Here is a 16309-nt window from a genome sequence, read left to right on the forward strand (position 1 = left end):
TGTGCTGATGGCGGTGGCTGTGCTGATGGCGGTACCGATGGGGGTGCTGATGGTGGGCTGTGACAGGTCCTGCTGGGCTGTGACAGGTCCTGCTAGGCTGTGACAGGTCCTGCTGGCCTGCGACAGGTTCTGATGGGCTGCGACAGGTTCTGATGTGCTGCGACAGGTCCTGATGGGCTGTGACAGGTGGGCTGTGACAGGTGGGCTGTCAGATTCTGATGATACTGATGCCGGTGCTAATGGCGGTGGCTGTGCTGATGGCGGTAACGGTGGTGGTGCTGATGGCGGTGGCTGTGCTGATAGCGGTACCGATGGGGGTGCTGATGGCGGGCTGCGACAGGTCCTGCTGGCCTACAACAGGTCCTGCTGGCCTGCGACAGGTCCTGATGGGCTGCGACAGGTTCTGATGGGCTTGCGGCAAGTTCTGATGGGCTTGCGACAAGTTCTGATGGTCTGCGACAGGTCCTGATGGGCTGTGACAGGTGGGCTGTGACAGGTGGGCTGTGACAGGTCCTGATGGGCTTTGACAGGTGGGCTGTGACAGGTGGGCTGTGACAGGTCCTGATGGGCTGTGACAGGTGGGCTGTGACAGGTCCTCTTTATTGGGGATTTTGATTATTGAGCACAGTATAATAAAAATGGAAATGTTCTAACTCACAGATCTCTCCTTCTCTCTCCTCACGATCGGTGTGAGGAGAGAGAAGGAGAGATCCCTGGATACTGCCTGTTGTGTTTACACTTGTGACCGGCTGTGATTGGACACAGCCGATCACGTGGGTAAACAGCCATTTCATTGGCTGTTTACCCAGATCGGGATGGGGATATGTCCGAGGGACATATACCATCTCCGATCGGCGTACTGTTCACTCCCGGCGGCGCTCATTGCGCGCGGCCGGGTTTGTTGTGACATGTGACCGGCTGTTATTGGATACAGCCGATCACATGGTAAACAGCCAATTTCATTGGCTGTTTACCCTGATCGGGGAAGCGCTGTGTCCGAGGGACAAGCGTCATCCCCGATCGCCGTGGTGCGTGCCCCCGGGGGCGCCCGATTCCACTGTATCCTACAGGACGTCATATGACGTGATGTTAGGATAACGAAACCACCTTGCCGCCGTCAATTTGTAATAGGGCGGGCGGCAAGTGGTTAAATAGTTTTCAATGCGGTTGAAATAATTTTGAATCATGTTGAATTCATTTAGAATCCAGTAGAAATATTTTCGAATTTGGTTGAAATATTTTCAAATGCGACCGAATTTTTGAACTCAGTAGAAAACGAAAAGAAATCCGAAAATGAATTTAACTATTTTAACTAATATAACTAAATGAAATTAATTAATTAACGAATTAAAATGAAACTAAACTAAACTAATTTTTTCCCTTTGCACATGTCTATTATATTTAGGCTCCATGCACACTGGGTTAAAAAAAAAAAAAAAAAACCCTTGGCAAAATTAAAAACACTTTTGTGTGTTTTTTTTTTTCTGGCAGACATTTCCAATCAGGTTTTTTCCTGCCTCTAAATATTGAGCTTAAAATATGCCTGTAATCGTCCTAATGTACATGGACACATAGGATAACATTGAGCTGCTTCTACAGGCAGAACACGAAACTGCTGTAAAAACAACATTTTCTAAGGCAATGTGCATGGAGCCTAAGTCAATGTCAAGGAATGAACCAATTCTCAGCTGATGGAATTAAAGAAAGTCAGATTTGAAAGTTGGACTAGAGATGAGTTTGAAGGATGCCCAAGCTCATATCTAATCAGGAGTTATTGTACATACTTGATGCAGGCCAATGAATATAAAGCCAGAATTTTCAGATGGAAATTGGCAATATCAGCTTTTGTAATGCTTATGTACAAGGTAGGACTTAGGGTGGTGGGGGCCCCTGGGCTTGAGTCACTTTTGGGATCTACCTTCTATACATTACCCTATTTATCAACACGCACCAGCGTATAACACGCACCCCAAATTTAGGAGGGAATTTTAAGGAAAAAAACTTTTAGGAGGGAAGTTTAAGGAAAAATCTTACATTGAAATACCCATCAATGCAGCCTTATCAGTGTCCATCTGCAGCCTTGCCCATCCATCTGCAGCTTTGTCCAGTGTCATTGCAGCCTTGTCTGTGTAGCCTTGTCATTTGCAGCATTGTCATTGCAGTCTTGAAGTTTAAAAATGGCGCTGCCGAGATAAAGAGTCCTGTGTATCTTGGTGGCTCTCAGGTCCTCTCAGCGGCTCTCGGGTCCTCTCAGCGGCTCTCGGGTCTTCTCGGCGGCTCTCGGGTCTTCTCGGTGGCTCTTGGGTCCTCTCGCAGTCCCGAGCGGAGCCGAGAGTAGCCAAGTCTACTCGACTCAGCTCACAGTCATGCTCAGTCCCTGTGTTATGTCCATCATAGGGTGGGACTGGGCGTGACTGTGAGCAAAGGTAAGCCGCGTACACTCGGCTGTGTATCTCAGGGGCTCTGCGGGGCCCGCTATTGGGCGGGGCCCATGGGCTTGAGCCCAGTCAAGCCCAATGGTAAGTCCAGCCCTGCTTATGTATTTCTTTCTGGGCAGGCGTAAAGCTAAATTCCAGCCTTCCCTCCAGTCTTGCATAGTTGCATGAGATTCTCTCATTTCCTGGCCAAAGAGAATCTAGCATCATTTAACTGTTTTCTATCCAACCTGACTACAGGCTACCTGTCCCGTTTCAGTCATTTGCATTTCAGTTCTTTTAATCATGGAGGCTTAGCGTGCAAATGTGGATGTTCCTTAAGGTGGTTTTTATGCAAATACTAGCTAGGAGCACCCACTCCTTCAGATTGACACCCACCCATAAAAGCATTTTAATATTTGCACAACTCCCCTCAAAACTAGCTAGTCCACTGCCTGAATCAGGACTGAGGACTCTTGAGAGGATGTTTTCTATCCTTCCATCAGCTGATCTGCCAGCAATGCATACAGAAGAATAGAGACCCATTGATCAGATCACTGTGTCTAAAATAAGGTATGTCATGTAAACAGAAATATTTTACCTAAAAAATCTTATTAACATGATGAGGGAAGAAAAGAGGGACCAGTGAAGGAAATATATAAGCATATTGAACCTTGAATGTAAGATGCTGCTTTCCTTTATTTGTATACCTTCAGTTCAAGTAACATGTTTACGTTGCAGACCCTTAAAGGATAAGTTTGCCTTTAGTAACATGTTATATATAGCAACCGTATTTAGGGTGTAACACATAAGATGTTACTATGCATGATACTCCCTGAGCCCCCCGAGAATTTGGTCCTCTGTGCTGTCTTCATTGATTCCTCTAAGCAGTCTCCATTTGGTCTTCTATACAATCTTGAACCAGTCCTCTATGTACTCTCTATTCAGTACTCTATTTCTACTCTGTTTGGTCCTCTGTTCACTCTTCCTTCAGTCCTCCATGTAATCTCTTTTTGTTCCTCTATGCAGTCATCATTCACTCCTTTGTGCAGTCTCCATTCAGTCCTCTACAAAGTCCTGATTCATTCCTCTATGCAGACTCCATTTGGTCCTCAATGTGGTATCTATTGGGTCCTCAACAGAGGCTCCATTCAGCCCTCAACACAATCTCCATTCAGCCTTCTATGCAGTCTCCATTCAGCCCTCAGTGCAGTCTCCATTCAGTGCTTTATTCAGCCTCTATTTGGTCCTCAACACAGTCCCCAATCAGACCTCTAGGCAGTCCATATTTGGAGCTCAACACAGTCTCCATTCAGTCCTCTAAACAGTCTCCATTCAGTCCTCTAAACAGTCTCCATTCAGTCCTCAATTCAGTCTCCATCCAGTCCTCTGGTTAGTTTCCATTCTCTCCTCTACACAGTCTCCATTCAGTCCTCTATGCAGTCTCTGTCCAGTCCTCTATACAGTCTCCATTCAGTCCTCAATTCAGTCTTCCACAGTCCTCTGGTTAGTCTCCATTCTCTCCTCTACACAGTCTCCATTCAGTCCTCTATGCAGTCTATACTTGGTTCCCCTATGCAGTCTCCATTCAGTTTCTATACAGTCTCCATTCAGTCCTCTATGCAGTCTCCATTCACTCCTCTATGCAGTCTATATTTGGTCCTCAAGACAGTCTAAATTTGGTCAGCTATGCAGTCTCCATTCCGTCCTCTATACACTCTCCATTCAGTCTTCTATGTAGTCTATATTTGGTCCTCAAGACAGTCTCCATTCAGTCCTCTATGCAGTCTATATTTGGTCCTCAACATAGTCTCAATTCAGTCCTCTATGCAGTCTATATTTGGTCCTCAACACATTCTCCATTCAGTCCTCTATACAGTCTCCATTCAGTCCTCTATACAGTCTCCATTCAGTCCTCTATGCAGTCTCCATTCACTCGTCTATGCAGTCTCTATTTGATCCTCTATGCAGTCTCCATTCAATCCTCTATGCAGTCTCTATTCGATCCTATATGCAGTTTCCATTCACTCTATGCAGTCTCCATCCAGTCCTCAATTCAGTGCTCTATACGGTTTCCATTCAGTCCTCTATGCAGTCTCTATTCGATCCTCTATGCAGTCTCTATTCAATCCTATATGCAGTTTCCATTCACTCTATGCAGTCTCCATCCAGTCCTTAATTCAGTCTCCATTCAGTGCTCTATACAGTTTCCATTCAGTCCTCTATGCAGTCTCTATTCGATCCTCTATGCAGTCTCCATTCAATCCTCTATGCAGTCTCTATTCGATCCTCTATGCAGTCTCCATTCAATCCTCTATGCAGTCTCCATTCAATCCTTTATGCAGTCTCTATTCGATCCTCTATGCAGTCTCTATTCAATCCTCTATGCAGTCTCCATTCACTCCTCTATGAATTCTCCATTAACTCCTCTATGAATTCTCCATTCAGTCCTCAATTCAGTGCTCTATACAGTTTCCATTCAATCCTCTATGCAGTCTTCATTCAGTCCTCTATGCAGTCTCCATTTGATCCTCTATGCAGTCTCCATTCAGTCCTCTTTACAGTCTTCATTCAGTCCTCTGTGCAGTCTCGATTCAATCCTCTATACAGTCTCCATTCAGTCCTCTATGCACTCTTAATTTAGTCCACTATTGCATTTCTTAATTTTTTCCTCTATGCGATCTAAATTCACTCATCTCCACAGTCTCCATTCATTCATTGGTGCATTCTGTGTTGAAACTCAGCATGAGATTGAATGAAGTTAGTACATGCGTGCATTTACAAGTGTAAGATTCTGAAATGCAGCTCTGGTTCTTCATGAACAATTTCCCGCTGGATGGGGTATAGGAGAGTATAAGACTGGCAGGTGAAAGGGGGCTGCTGGATTGGGGGGAAGGTGAGGATAGGACTGAAATAGGAGCTGTTGGGTTAGAGATGGGTGATGATAAGACTGGAGGGGGGGGGGGGGCAACCAATAATAGTCAGTAATAATTACTAATATTGTGACTAATTGCAATGACAATAAAGAAATGATGTATCTAATTATCTATGAAATTAACAATACTAATTATTACTTTCATTTTGTGCACAGGAAAGGGAAATGTGGTTATGATAATTGATGACGTTCAGGGTAAAGGGATGATGTCATTAAAGAAGAAACGTTCGGATATTGAGAAATTAACTGAAGATCTTTGTCCCATTTCACATAAAGATAAAGAGGATGAAATGAAACTGGTCCAGAAACTAAAGACATTACAGCCATTCCTCCATATGTCAGGTCATTTCCTTTAACTGATTTCACCTGTAATGTTCCTAAACAATTCTGTCCTTTGAATAAATGTAGAATATAGGGCTGAAGGCCGACAACTGTGATCTGGGAAGTGATGGGAACAGTGATAGGAAGAGCACAGGAACTTAAAGTGGAACTCCAGACTAATACACAGATGAAGTACATACAGTAGATGATATCTAAAATACAAACTAAAACCAGCCCTTCCAAATACAAGCGCTTATGGAGTAGGAGAAATATATATATAAATGTGAAACAAAAAATGTAGCGCTAAAGGAAAAAATAAATGTACATAAAATCTAAAGATAATTTGTACGAAAAGTGTAAGCAACCTGTGTTGAACCACAGGGAAGTCTCACACTTATCTGTGTGAACAACAATATGTATAATGTGCAATCCCCAGTGGAATACACATACAACTTATATGTGAAAAAAACGTGATATCATTAAAGTCACATAGCAAAAAATTCAAACAATTAATAGTGTATCAATCTGCACGAGAGTCCTCATATAATATTTAGGCAAAGTCAACCAATTCTCTCTTGGGGACCCAGGATTAAGGCTACAGGAAAACCACCGACAGAGATCAGCTTGTCTGTAGTAATGTCTGAAGACACAGCAATCAATAGAGATAAGTTGAATACCCTTACCGGAAATGTTGGACCCACCTGTCATACGACAGTGGGTCAAAAATGCGTGTAATCCCAAAGGGATTGTATTCCAGCTCTTAATGGAAATCGATCTCAACCAACAGTCCTCCCATAGACATCCTCTATCTCAGACGAAGGTAAGCGCTCCAGGTGATCACCGACCAAAACTTTCCATAGCCCAAAGAGGCAATGTCTCCAAAGCAGGGAGTAACAAAGCTTTGATTTTAGATGAGAGCTTCAAGGAATATCACATAAACCGAAAAAAGAAAAAGAAGACGGGGCTCTACATTACTACAGACAATCTGATCTCTGTCGGTGGTTTTCCTGTAGACTTAATCCTGGGTCCCCAAGATAGAATTGGTTGACTTTGCCTAAATATTATATGAGGACTCTCGTACAGATTTTACAGGATGACCAGGGAATTCCGGCTCACTATGTGGATACGGTCTTCAGGCAAACACTCCAAAACGATGGATAAAGCAGGTAAAACAAAATGGGCAAATAAGCCCAACCATACAGAGAAAAGAGAGGAAGAACAGGGCACATAGCGTAATTCCGTAAGGAATATTTATTGTTGTAAACATAAGAGTTACATTTTGCAGAGTAAAAACAAGGGCTTCAAAATAGACAGTAACCAGGGGATCAGCGACGCGTTTCACCTAAATAGGCATCATCTGGGGTTCATTTTTTGCTTGGCGCTGCACATTTTCCATATATATTTCTACATATAAATGAACACAATATGCTTATTACAGATGTGCTCTATCATATAAAAAGCATGTGAAAAAAATGTCTGTTCTAGTTTGCAATGATTAATCCCATGTGTATAGATAGTGAAAGTCCAGCCAGATATGAAGTAGATCTCGTTTAACACATTTGCAGTGATAACCTGCTACCAACACCTCCGTACATGAGATGAAGGGGGGGTAATGGATAAACCCCCTTGTGATTAAACTCTTACCAGACAATGCTGGGAAATCAGCATCAACACCAATCACGGATATTCACTCTGAATGGATTTCACCTCATACTCTATTGCAGACCAAGTGATGGATCTCATGCTGGTCAACTCATTCCAGAGCAAAAGAAAAAAGATCCATAGCGTAATTCCATTTAAAAGCTTTATTAAATCAAAACATGCTCCTCCCCCCTTTTAGGACTTGCCCTTACTCTAAACAAATTTCCTATCAGCAGTCAACAAATGAAATCAGCATAGATCCAGACGGGTAAAAACCAAGGCGGTGTCTCCTACTGCACGCTGCTCTGCTGTTTCGCAATAGCAAAAGCCGTGTCCCGATTTGCATGCTGATATCACAACTGGCAGTCATTTGGCCCAACCCGGATGTGTTTCGTCATCAACGACACCCTCAGATGATGTTGTTGATGATGAAATACATTAGGGTTGGGCCAAATGACTGTCCTTTTTTCACTCTTGGCTCTAGTCTGATGGTTCTCTGAGCCCAGCTGATGAGAGGGGACCACCTTGCCATAAGCACCTTTGATGTTCTTTTTTTTATATGCTTTGTAATATCTTCCTTTAGTGTTTTCATGTTAGCATTTTCCTATTTTCTTGGGAAATAAATAAGACGTTGTTTTATTAAGCAGTGTGTTTGTTTCCATAGCTAATCTTATATTATTGTGTTAGCAACAGTATCATTATCAGAGTTTTAATAGACTATCTATCTATAGAAATAAACAAATTAATACATATATGGAATAAATAGAGGGTATCTTTAACTACCTTTGGATAATAATACTTATTTTAGATTTTATTTCAGTTACTATGTCTAGAGGAAAAGCTACTCTTCAGTCTTACACTCTTACAGAGCTATACAGGAAAGCTCTTTTTTGTACTCAAAATTATAAATGTTTTTTTTATTTTTTACAGAACATCCTCACAAAGTAGATCTCACTCCACAAACCGAAAAAACATTAAATGTGAGTAATAAAAGAAGAATTTATGGGACTTTATTTATATGTTTGAAATATGGCATTTGAATGTTCATAATATTTTGATGGACAGAATTAAGCGCTGCTGCAATATTTTCGAGTAATTTATTTTACTTACGATCTCTTATTTATTGCCTTTTCTTAATAAAAGAAGAATATATTATTGGTGGGAAGATAAATGTGTGGCTAAACCTGCAATATTGCAGTCTAGTAATATTTAAAATTAGTTTTTTTTGCCTGAAAACCAAGAGACCTCTGCAAGCATTTTGATTGTTAAATGTGTCCAGAGTCCCCAAATCCAGAGCATTTGCTTTTGATATACACGCCGTTAAAGCTTTCCAGCTGGTACTCTAACGCCTTAACATCCTATCCCTCAATGCAGTGAGATGTGTTCTACCTCTCGGACCCAGAGAGAGATATCCATTATGGGGGATGGGGGGGGGAGTGGGCTTTGACTTCTAATTTTTTTTACAAGAAATTTACTTAGATCCCCCAAGCATTTTATATATATATATATATATATATATATATATATATATATATATATATATTTTTTTTTTTTTTTTGAAATTTGTTATGTCACATGGTTTTTGTGCAGCAGTTTTTCAAACGCAATTTAAAAAAAAATAATATACTTTACTGAATAAAAAAAACAAAAAAAAAATATAATATATACCCCATAATTTCTGTAATGTGAAAGATGATGTTATGCTGAGTAAATAGATATCTTATATGTCATGCTTTATGTAGCAGGGTCCCGGGCCTCCAGAAGCCTAATGGTGACCTCAAGAGTCAGGGAAAGCTTGACATCCCTTCTTGTAGATTGGGTTAACAGGCATGGTGGGTGTAATGCAAGATGAAATGATGGGCACTTTTTGAATGCAAAGAGATTTATTGTCTCTTAACAAGAACTGTGGAAATCAGAAATCAAATTTCTTCATATATTTAGGCCAAAATGTATTCTGCTACATGTCTTTGATAAAAAAAAAAATCCCAATGAGTGTATATTGACTGGTTTGAGTGGAAATTATAGCATCTACAAAGTATGGTATATATTAGGGGTGCGGGCGCCACCTTCTACTCCACCCCCCTATATGCAATGGATAGATTCGTGCACAACGTGAATCTATCCATGGCCGCCATGGCCACCCCCTATTCATGCGTCCAAGGTTTTTTTTTGAAGCACTTGATTAGAGCCAGAGGCTCTAATAGGCTTCAAAATAGGGTTGGCTCCGGACGCAGAGAGTGGAAACGGAGCCCACCCAGATGTGTTACAACAGCAAATTCATATTCGCTGTTGAAACACTGATCTGAACTGAAAAGAAAAGAATCCCGATTGGCCACGGAGGAGGAGGGAGGAAACGGAAGCCGCCACCATGAAGACCAATGGAGAGCAGGAGAACAGGAGGCCATTGCCGCTGAACAGGGGAAGCCGCCGGTGATGGGGTAAATGCTACTGACTGACCGGGGGGCCACTGGTATATATACTGGAATTATTATTTCCTTTTTTTCTTATACTATTATTGGGCGTGAACAGCGACCTATAATGGGACTGCGACGCTGGCTGGGAAGGGGTTAACATCTAGGCCAATCAAGGGATAAATATGTGCCTAGCAATGTGTAATGTGTGTACAGTGTGTTGCTTTTGCTAATTGATCTCTTAGTTTCTCATCTCTGAGAATAACACTACTATTTGTAATATGCAGCATGAAGGGGGTTAATGTATTATCACTGATCCATTAGTGACCAGTGGCAGCTAATTAATCCCTTTGTGCTGCATTGGTGGCACCAGTGATATTGTTAATTAACCCTTTCATGCTTCAGCATAAAGTGGTTAATTAACACTGCCACTTGTGTGTCAGAAACCATTAAATCAGACCGAAACAGAAGTACAGTTAAATCACACTTGTTTAATAATAAAAGTAAAAAGAACAAACATAGTCAAAACATTGCCAACGTTCAGTAACCGGAAAGGATAGTCAGTCAAGCAAGGTGTCAGGGATCAATGTAGTGGAACAGCAAGCAGGATCTGGAGCCAGAAGGGATGTCAGCAAAGCCAGTCTTTAAACAGGAACGCAGGAGATATATTTTTGTGATGTGACCAAGGCGAAGGCAGAGCTCCTCTGGACTTGATGTAGGCAGGACTGACGAGCAGGATCATCAACAGCTGAGTAACTGTGAAGAGATAGGAACTGGCAATTAGCCGACACAGCCCTGAAAATAGGATTTTTATATACAGCTTACCTGTAAAATCCTTTTCTTGAGAGTACATCACGGGACACAGGAGCTTCATTACATAGTGGGTTATATAGGCACCTCTGGTGATTGGACACTGGTTGACCCAATTAAAGAGAATTCCTCCCCTATATAACCCCTCCCATCAGGGAGGCACCTCAGTTTTGTAGCAAAGCAATAAGAAACCACGTAAAACCCAAGAGGGGCGGGAGCCCTGTGTCCCGTGATGTACTCTCAAGAAAAGGATTTTACAGGTAAGCTGTATATAAAAATCCTATTTTCTTGATCATACATCACGGGACACAGGAGCTTCATTACATAGTGGGATGTCCCATAGCAATGCTCAGGTTGAGGGGAGGGAGACACAGATCATAATTGAAGACCGCCAGGGACCTGAGGACCTAAACTGCAGCCTGCAGAACACTACGCCCAAAGGCGATATCCTCTTGCCCTCTGACATCCACCTGATAGAATCTGGTGAATGTGTGGACTGATGACCAAGTCGCAGCCTTACAGATCTGAGCCAGGGAGGCCTGGTGATGCACTGCCCAAGAAGCACTTACAGCCCTAGTAGAGTGCGCTTTCACCTGAAAAGGAGGAATCTTCCCCTTTAAATCATAGGCCTGAGAAATAACCTGTCTGATCCACCTCGAGAGAGTGGACTTTGACGCTGCCTGACCCCTTTTAGGGCCCTCCGGCAGAATAAATAGACAGTCAGTTTTCCTTATCTGAGCAGTTGCCTGAAGATAAAGACTGATTGCTCTAACCACATCTAAAGTGTGTAAGGACTCTTCCTCTATGGACTGAGGGTTTGGAAAAAAGGATGGTAGGATTACATCCTGATTCAGGTGAAAACCTGAAACTACCTTAGGTAGGAAGGACCTGTTGGGACGCATGACCACTCGGTCCTTATGGATAATTAAATAGGGCTCTTTACAGGAAAGAGCTGCCAATTCTGATACCCTTCTAGCCGTGGATATGGCTACTAGGAACACCAGCTTCTTTGTCAGGAGAGTTAATGAAGCCAGATGTAGAGGTTCAAATGGTTGGGCTTCTAAGGCCGAGAGAACCAAATTCAGATCCCATGGGCATACCGGAGGTTTGACTGGCGGTCTCATCCGCATAGCCCCCTGGATAAAAGCCCGTACTAGGGAATGTGATGCAAGCGATCTTTGAAAAAAGACCGATAGGGCCGAAATCTGCACCTTGATGGTGCTTATGGCCAAATTCATTTCAAGGCCTGATTGGAGAAAGGCCAAGATTCTGCTAATGACATACCTTCTGGGATGCCATCTCCTGGGTTCACACCAGGAAACATATGCCCTCCAGATCTTGTAATAGATACGCCTGGAGGCCGGTTTTCTGGCATTGACCAGAGTGGAGAGGACTGGCCCCGAAAGACCACGGCCTCTCAAAATGTGGGTCTCAGCAGCCAGACCGTCAAACTCAGACTGCGTAAAGCAGGGTGGTAGATTGGACCCTGTGAGAGCAGATCTGGCCGGAGAGGGAGGGTCCATGACCTGCCCACTGCCAACTTCATGATTTCTGCGAACCATGGTCGCCTGGGCCAAGCCGAGGCCACTAGAAGGACCGGCTTCGTCTCCCTCTTGACCCTTCTCAAGAACCTCGATAACAGCGGGTTCGGGGGGAAGGCATAGATCAGATTGTACTGATCCCAGGGAACTGTCAGAGCATCTGACCCCTGAGCAAGTGCATCTCTTGTCCTTGACACAAAGTTGTCCAGTTTCCGGTTGAATCTGGACGCAAACAAATCCACGTCTGGAGTGCCCCACTTGTGACATATGTCTTGAAACACCTCGGGGTGCAGAGCCCATTCTCCTGGGCACAACTGCTGGCGGCTGAGATAATCTGCCTGCCAATTCTCCACTCCTGGGATGAAGACTGCAGAGAGGCACGGAACATGCTCTTCTGCCCAGACAAGTATGCGATTCACCTCCCTTTGGGCCACCAGACTTCTGGTACCGCCCTGGTGATTGATGTAAGCCACTGCGGTGGCATTGTCGGACTGAATCCGAACTGGGAAACCTCGCAGTCTGTGAGACCACTCTCTGAGTGCCATGTAAATTGCCCGAATCTCCAAGATGTTTATGGGCAGCAGACTTTCTGTCGCAGACCATTTTCCCTGCGAGCATGTTTCCTGCAACACGGCTCCCCAGCCTGTCAGGCTGGCATCCGTGGTGACAATCTTCCACGAGAGGGGAAGAAAGGTTTTGCCTTTCAGCAAATTTTTGGTCTGTAACCACCAGACAAGACTTTTGCGTGCCCGAGGGGATAAACGCATAGGAAGATCCAGGGATTGGGGCTTCCTGTTCCAAATCGCAAGGATGCATCTTTGCAGGGGCCTTGAGTGGAACTGGGCGAATGGAACGGCCTCGAAAGAGGCGACCATCTTTCCCAACAGTCTCATGCACAACCGAATGGCGGAAGATCTTCTGCCCAGAATCAGGTGCACTAGATCTCCGATGGCCAAGGCCTTTGGTTTTGGAAGGAACACCCTGCCTTGAGTGGTGTCGATAATCAGACCCAGGTAATCCAACCTGGTGGTCGGTTGTAAAGACGACTTTTCTAGGTTTATAATCCAACCTAGGCGGCCCAGATGTTCTAGCGTTTTGGTGACGCTGCGACTTAGGCACGCTGCAGTTCTCTCTACGAGAAGCAAGTCGTCTAGGTAAGCCATGACGGCTATGCCCTGAACTCTTAAGATTGCTAAGAGAGGGTCTAGAATCTTCGTGAAGACTCGAGGGGCCGTGGCTAGGCCGAACGGCAGGGCCACAAATTGAAAATGGCGCTGCTCTACCGCAAACCTCAGAAACTTCTGGTGTGCGGGAAATATTGGCACATGGAGATATGCGTCTTTGATATCTATTGATGCCATGAATTCTCCTCCCTGCAGGGAGGAGACCACAGTGCGTATTGACTGCATCCGGAAGGTCTGGATGTGTAGAAACTGGTTTAAGTCTCTCAGATCCAAGATAGGTCTGACACTTCCGTTTGGTTTTGGAACGGTGAAGAGATTCGAATAGAAACCTGAACCCTGATCTTTCGGGCTCACTTCTACTATCACACCCTGGGATAGTAACTGATCTAAGGCCAGAAATAGCGGTTTCTGCTTTATCGGATCCCTGGGGATCCTTGACCTTAGAAAACGAGAAGGTGGAATCTCCTGAAACTCTAGCTTGTAGCCCAGAGATACTGAAGAGATCACCCATTTGTCCTGAATCTCTTCCCGCCAGGCGCCTGCAAACTGCAGGAGCCTTCCCCCCACTCGGCCGAGCGGGGGCGCCCCTTCACAAGGATGTCTTGGAGGTCTGCTTGGCAGGCTTCCGCCCCCAAGTCCTTTTCTGTCCCTGGGCTCGGCCCTGAGGCTTTCCAGCCGAGGAGGGCTGCGAAGGCCGTCGCCACTGTTTAGAGCTTGACGCTTCAGGAGAGAGAGTACGCCTGAAAGAAGGACGTTTACTCGTCTTGACTGGAAGGAGTGTAGATTTGCCTCCCGAAATATTTTGGACGAATTTATCTAATTCTTCTCCAAACAACCGTTCCCCTTTAAATGGGAACCCAGCCAAATGCTTCTTGCATGACATCTCAGCAGCCCAATTCTTTAGCCATAGAGCCCTACGCATGTGTACCAGCATGAGGGACAAACGTGATGCTTGTTGGACAGAATCCAAAATCGCATCAATTATGAAACATAAGATGTGAGGCATCTCTGCATATTTCTCTACTTCCTCATTAGGAAGGAGTTCGAACATCTGTTTAACCTGTTCCTTAAGGAACTGACACAACCCCACGGCTGCGACTGTAGGTTGCACCACAGCGCCGGCCATGGAAAAGGAGGCTTTTAACAAGGTTTCCAGCTTTTTGTCAGCTGGATCCTTAAATACCTGCGCATTATCCAAAGGACAAGTTAGGTTTTTATTCACACAAGAGATAGCCGCATCCACAGATGGGGCCCCCCACTTCTTGGTGAAACTTTCCTCCACGGGATAATACATAGAAAACCTCTTGGGAGGAGTAAACAGTTTATCGGGATGTCCCCAGTCCTTATACATCAAGTCAGCCATTAAAGGATGAATTGGGAAGGAACAAGCAGTCTGTGGGGCCCTTCTGACTCCCAGGGAAGAGACAGAGGATGTAGCGACTTCAGCAGCTGGCATTCTGAACGTGGTACGCACCAATTCAGTGTAATACTGCACCTGCTTTCTGAGTGCCTGGGAGGAGGGGACTGACTCCTCATCCTCTGACTGATCCGACTGCTCATGATCCCTTTCCAAAGATAGGGATCTCTCCTCATTTTCAGAGCAACTGTCTGAGAGAGGAATCTCAGCAGAGGGAGGGGATCTACCCCTTTTCTTGCTATCTTTTAGGGAAGCAGAAATAAAATTCATTATCCTCCCTTCAAAACTCTCCAATGAAGCCCTAAGGGAGTCCTCCGTGACATAGACCGGGGCTGTGACATTAGGAGAGGCTGCAAAGCCTGAAAGGGGCACTGACTCGTCTTGAGATGCAGGCTCCACTCTTGCAGAGGGGGATGGTAATCTGCATGCACCTTTAGAACCCCTAGACCTAGGCGGTGACCTGCCAGTGCTTTTGTTACCTGCCCCTGAAACCCTCTTACGAGGAGACATAGTACTGAGCTACAAAGCAGAGTTACTAGTGTAAAATGCAATCACTTTGTTGTGCTTAAAGTCTCACAATAAATCAATATAAGCTTAACTGCACAATATGATGCTGAGTAGGTGTCTTAAGGTTCGCCTGGATCCAATCCCACGGATGCTTACAGCCCACAGCTCCTGTGTCTCACCTTACAGTCCCCTGACGCTCTGGGCTTTTAAAACGGCCGTTTTGGCGCCTGCATAGCAGTCTGGAGCACTTGATTGTGCACAGCTGGCAACCACACCCCCCCCCCTCTCCCTATTAGGCCGGGAGCGCGCCCGGCGCGCGTGCACGCGCCCGCGCGCGTGCACGAGGACCGCGGGATCCGGAGGGGGGAAGGGGAACCCAAAAGGAGTGACCTGGGACCCCCTGATCTGCGTGGGACCCCTTTTTTATTTGTATTGTGGCAGGGACTGCAAGGAAACGTGATAGCTGGGAGGACCAGGCATTTCACTGAGCGTGTTTGTTTGAAAGGCATGTAAGTATGCATCAGGCTTGCTCTTACTCCCTCAAGTGGTGGAAACCAGGTAAGACATACAACTACTCAAAATGAAGAAATCCATTCATATATTAAATATATAGGATGACTTCCCATACCTGTTCCCCGCCGCAGGAATTGCTGATTTCAGACCAATTCCAGCCTTCACCCATCACGGCGGGTATTGTTAGCCAACCTTCAGGCGTATCTGGGAATCTTACGAAAAGATTCTCCTACCTGGGCCTTGTAGAAAACTCTGCCAGTACTTACGGGCGCCCTGAGTAAACAGTACCCCAAGTCTGGTTGTCCCAGAGTCCAGTCTTCCAATGGAGAGGACTTACAGGCAAAACCTCGTGTCTTCGGCAGACGAGGCCCGGGTACCATACCATCTTGGGAGTCAATTATCGGCCCGAGGTATGGATCCGGTTTGTTGTAGCCCTTCGGCCCTCGCCGGGACCCGCATAGAGCTAAGTTTTACGTGACCATCGACCAGACACTGGCGAAAAAACTGAGGTGCCTCCCTGATGGGAGGGGTTATATAGGGGAGGAATTCTCTTTAATTGGGTCAACCAGTGTCCAATCACCAGAGGTGCCTATATAACCCACTATGTAATGAAGC

General features: G+C 44.9%; 1 protein-coding gene across 6 annotated transcripts in view; it reads left to right on the forward strand.

The window, feature by feature from the left end:
- Positions 1-16309, forward strand: part of LOC143923394 (uncharacterized) — a 372703-nt gene that overhangs the window by 46058 nt on the left and 310336 nt on the right. For all 6 annotated transcript variants that reach the window (XM_077447049.1, XM_077447046.1, XM_077447047.1 and 3 more), the window contains one exon: positions 5506-5691. In XM_077447049.1, the coding sequence (XP_077303175.1) occupies positions 5506-5691 (186 nt within the window). The remainder of the gene's footprint in view (positions 1-5505; positions 5692-16309) is intronic.

Source organism: Lithobates pipiens, unplaced genomic scaffold (genome assembly GCF_037356315.1).
Source record: "Lithobates pipiens isolate NorthernLeopardFrog02 unplaced genomic scaffold, aLitPip1_a1.2 Scaffold_22, whole genome shotgun sequence".
NCBI classification, from domain to species: domain Eukaryota; kingdom Metazoa; phylum Chordata; class Amphibia; order Anura; family Ranidae; genus Lithobates; species Lithobates pipiens.